This window comes from Babylonia areolata, chromosome 22 (genome assembly GCF_041734735.1).
Source record: "Babylonia areolata isolate BAREFJ2019XMU chromosome 22, ASM4173473v1, whole genome shotgun sequence".
NCBI classification, from domain to species: domain Eukaryota; kingdom Metazoa; phylum Mollusca; class Gastropoda; order Neogastropoda; family Buccinidae; genus Babylonia; species Babylonia areolata.
Window position 1 is genome coordinate 43,887,796 of NC_134897.1, and position 5,028 is coordinate 43,892,823.

The following is a 5,028-nucleotide window of genomic DNA, read 5'->3' on the forward strand; positions in this document are numbered from 1 at the left end:
AATAATAACACAATTCTGACGACGGAAACTAAAGGTTGGGTCATTCAGACAGCCACTGGACATCCGAGGGGTCTGTGTAGAGGAGAAGAGAGGACTGGCCGTACTGAGTGAGTTAAAGGTGCCATTGGCTTTAACCTCTTCACTGCCCTCTGACGTTTCTGTACGCCACGAAAGAAAAAAAAAAAGGTGTGACATCTAACTGAGATCAGACTGAGTATTGCAGATAAGGGTGTCAGTCACTAGTCATTGACTGGTTTTATTTTCCTCCTCCTCCTCTTTTGGGGGAGCACTGCTTTTATTCAACAAAAACAGTGACGCCACTTTCAGGGACACAGAACGTAACTGCAGCGCAAAAGGACAAAAACAACTAGAAATTAACAAACAATGAGGCCAGGACACAAACAACATTCGTGCCACACTGATCTCATTCTACCATGAAGCTCAACAGTTAAGGGGTTAGGTATTTCTAATGTAAGTAAAAAATTTTAAAAAAAGATAAATTATATATAATATATATATATATATATATAAATATATATATATATATATATATATATATATATATTAATAAGGAAGAGAGATAGAGAGAGAGAGAGAGAGAGAGAGAGAGAGAGAGAGAGAGATCCTGTCGGGGCAGTGAATTCGCATCTCAAGAAAACATCACTGGCCATGCCGCAAATGGGCCTATGCATGTGATCACTGATGAACACCGGATCAGAAAGAAACTGACAGAGAGAGAGACAGACAGAGACAGACAGACAGACAGAGACAGAGAGACAGAGAGAGAGACAGAGGGAGACAGAGACCGAGACCGAGACAGACACACAGAGAGAACGAGAGAGACACAGACAGAGAGACAGAGAGAGACAGAGGGAGACACAGACAGAGACATAGAGAGAGACAGACAGAGACAAAGAGAAGGAGAGAGAGAGAGTTGGGAGGGGAGTGTTGTGGGTGAGCCGGGGGTAGGGAGGAGACTGGACTCTCATTACTTACCTTGTACTTCTTCCTTACCAGGTGAGGTGGTAATCAGTTTGAGGGGGTGGGGTGGGGTAGGGGGTGTTGAATGGAAACAGGGAGAGAAAGATGGTGGGGGGGGGGGGGGGGGAGAGACACACAGAGAGAGAAAGAAACAGACACACACACACACACACACACACACACACACACACACACACACAGAGCTAGGAGGGGAGAGTGGAGGGAAGTGGAGAAGATTGGACTCATTACTTACCTTGCTCTTCGTCGTAACCAGGTGAGGTGGTATTCAGTTTGAGGGGGAGTGGTGAAGGGCGTGTTGAATGGAAACATGGAGAGAGAGAGACAGAGAGAGAAGAGGAGAGGTAGGGGGACAGATAGAGAGAGAGGTGTCTGATAAAAAAAAAAGATTTTTTATTTTACTTTCTAAGAAACACAGAGACAGTGTGAGAGGGGGAAAAACGGAAGGAGGGAGACAGACAGAATCAGACAGACAGGCAGAGAGACAGAGAGAAAGAGACACTGACAGAGACAGAAACAGGCAGAAACAGAGAAAGAGAGAGAAAGATCAATCGATAAAAGCCGACGTGCACAGCTCAACAATGTATATACGTACGTACAGACATACATACATACACACACACACACACACACACACACACACACACACACACACACACACACACACATATATATATATATATATATATATATATATATATATATATATATACAGAGAGACACAGAGAGAGAGAGAGAGAGAGAGAGAGAGAGAGAGAGAGAGAGAGAGAGAGAGAGACGCGAACAAAAAATGTCAACAGCATTAGCTACGACGGAAGATAACGTGGTGCCCTACCTGACATTTTGAAATCTGAGATCTCGCAAAAGATTAAAGTTTGAAAACAAAAAAAAATCCCTCTATAGACTTAAAAGCATGATAAATAAACGTTGCGCCATCTCTTCCAGCCGCTTATTTTCACCCTGCAACACAAATGGTCTGAGAGGAGTATTGTTTGTTTCTTTCTTTTTCTTGTAAAGCTTAAGGATACAGTTTTCTCGTAGGCTGACCATCAACTGGCATTTCAGAAGGAAACGAACTGTGTGTAAGTGTATGTATATATGTATTTGCGTTTGTCATAACGTTTGTGTAAGTGTATGTATATATGTATGTGTGTGTGTGTGTGTGTGTGTGTGTGTGTGTGTGTGTGTGTGTGTGTGTGTGTGTGTGTGTTTGTGTGTGTGTGTGTGTGTGTGTGGAGGGGTGTGTGTGTGTGTGTGTATGTGTGTGTTTATGCGTTCGTACGTATGTTCATCTGTATTTTTGCGGATACGTCGATGTTCCTTTTCTTAACACTCGAAAGGTGAAATTTGACCGTAGCTGCTCTGAGGTTAGTAAATTTGATACCACATAGGCGCATTTGTGGTTTTTTGTTGTTGTTGTTGTTCTGTCTTTGCCATTGTTTGTTGATGTGTCGGTGGTGTTTTCATTGCAATGAAGTTGTGTATGTGCAATGGTCATTGTGTTCCAGCATCCAGTTTCTGGATGTAGTTCTTTGTTTATATAACAGCAGTTGAACATTGGCTTTTGAAAACAACAACAACAACAACAACAACAGAAAATTAGCAACAACAACAACAACACCAACAACAGAAAATTAGCAACAACAACAACAACAACAGAAACAAAATCCGGAAATATACGCTATCTTATTAACAGCCACAAGAAATAAGATAAAACACCAACAACAAACATTATTTCATGTAAAAAAAAAAAAAAAAAAAAAAAAAAAAGCTCAACGTTTCAGAACGCCTTTCTCTGGTCTCGTACAGTTCGTCTTATGAATGTCAAGCTTGTGTGTGTGTGTGTGCGTGCGTGCGTGCGTGCGTGCGTGCGTGCGTGCGTGCGAGCGAGCGTGCGTGCGTGTGCGTGTGTGTGTGTTTTACAGTAGTAGTTAGTAGTAGTAGTAGTTGTTGTTGTTGTGTAAACAAATAAACAAAGGATGTTCTGATCAGTTGATCAAGTTCTGGCCGCGAAGACATCAGGTGACCTGTTCAGGACACAGCAGTGGGCCTACTCCTGTCAGGGCAGGAACTTTGTATACTGTATCAGGTGTTTTCCGCTGCCCAGTGTATCTATAATAATTATGACTGTGATGTATTGCCACAGCTTGTTGAAAATATAATAATGATAAACCTGTTCGTTTGGCTCTCGGTAAATATCCGACTTGTGCGTTGGATTTCTATACGAAGGTCATGCATCTATTCCTCTTTTAGTTTGTTTATTTTTCTTAATGCAGATGCTGTGTACTGCAGCGTCTATGGATCAACCCACACGCTTTGACACCCAGTAGGAAGGTGGTAGAATGGTAAAGACGCTTATCAGCCAAGACAGTATCCGTGAGGGTGTGGGGTCAATTCTCGCCTTCGCCCTTTCTTCCACGTTTGACTGGAAAACCAAACAGCTGAGCGGTCTTGTCATTCTGATGAGAAGATCAATTGAGGACCTGTGTGCAGCACTCACTTTGCCCACTGAGTGTTGTCGTCTGGCAACATTTTGTGCAAGAAACACCCTCTGATAAGTAAATAATAAAAACACGCACTCGAGGCCTGACTATGGTGTAACGTGTATGGATTTGTCCGAACACAAGCACAGAAGTCTTTAAAAAACTGAAATTGATACTTTCTTGTGAAAGTGAATCTGAAACCGACACCTTGTAAGTGAAACTGAAACTGACACCTCCTTAGAAACTGAAACTGAAACTGACACCTCCTTGAGAATCTGAAAAGTAGCGTCTCCCTGAAATTGAAACTGTGGCGTCTCCCTGAAACTGACACTGTCACACCCTTGAGACATTCAAACTGACACCTCCCTGAAACTAAAGCTGAAACTGACACCTCCTTTAGAAAACTGAAACACTCTAAACCACAATGTAATAGTATCTTACCCACATGTTTTTCTTTTTACATAATAATTGATGTGTGCATGGTGATAAGTGAAGGGTGTGTCAGTTGTTTGTTTTTTCTCTTTGATTTTTTGCTGACGGGCATTTTATTTTAAGTGAGCCTAAAGGGAATTTTCAGTTTTTGGTTGAAGCAGATAAAGTATTTTGAATTGAATTGAATTGAACTGAAACTGAAGCTGTTGGTTCTCCTCTCCTCTCCTCCCCTTGGTCCCCAGGTACCAGGTGCAGTCCACCAACATGTTCGTGACGGACCTGATCATTGACAACGTGTCCCTGGACGACTCGGGCATCTACACCTGCCGCTCCTCCTCCAGACACATCATTGACACCACCAAGGTCACCGTCATCAGGTGTAAGTACTTCTTCACTGCTCCCGTAGTCTGCTTGACTGTTTGGGGCGCTACAGATAACCTGTCAAACACCTTCCTCAAATCCTTCAGTGTTTTCGGCTGCCAGAGTGAGGCCCTCGCTCAGCCTCAGACCTGTCCATTCTGGGTTGTCTTCTTCCCATCTCTCCTTTTTTTTCTGTCTGCCTCTCTTTCTCCCTCATTATACAGTGCCCTGTGAATCTTGTGATCCCTTCTCCTTCCTTGTACAGTGCCCTGTGGATCTTGTGATATGCCTCCCCTTCTCCCTCCTTGTACATTGCCCTGTGGATCTTGTGATATGCCTCTCCTTCTCCCTCCTTGTACAGTGCCCTGTGGATCTTGTGATCCTTTCTCCCTCCTTGTACAATGCCCTGTGGATCTTGTGATGTGCCTCTTCTTCTCCCTCTTTTTACAGTGCCCTCTGGATCTTGTGATCCCTTCTCCCTCCTTGTACAGTGCCCTGTGGATCTTGTGATCCCGTCTCCCTCATTATACAGTGCCCTGTGAATCTTGTGATCCCTTCTCCTTCCTTGTACAGTGCCTTGTGGATCTTGTGATATGCCTCTCCTTCTCCCTCCTTGTACAGTGCCCTGTGGATCTTGTGATATGCCTCTCCTTCTCCCTCCTTGTACAGTGCCCTGTGGATCTTGTGATATGCCTCTTCTTCTCCCTCCTTGTACAGTGCCCTGTGTATCTTGTGATACGCCTCTCCTTCTCCT

General features: G+C 43.6%; 1 protein-coding gene across 1 annotated transcript in view; it reads left to right on the plus strand.

Annotated features, from left to right (window-relative positions):
- The window catches only part of LOC143297135 (uncharacterized), a 57,415-nt gene extending 52,631 nt beyond the window's left edge, over window positions 1-4,784 (plus strand). The window contains exons 5-6 of the mRNA XM_076609310.1: window positions 4,157-4,316; window positions 4,725-4,784. Of these exons, the coding sequence (XP_076465425.1) occupies window positions 4,157-4,316; window positions 4,725-4,784 (220 nt within the window). The remainder of the gene's footprint in view (window positions 1-4,156; window positions 4,317-4,724) is intronic.
- Window positions 4,785-5,028: the final 244 nt, after the last annotated feature.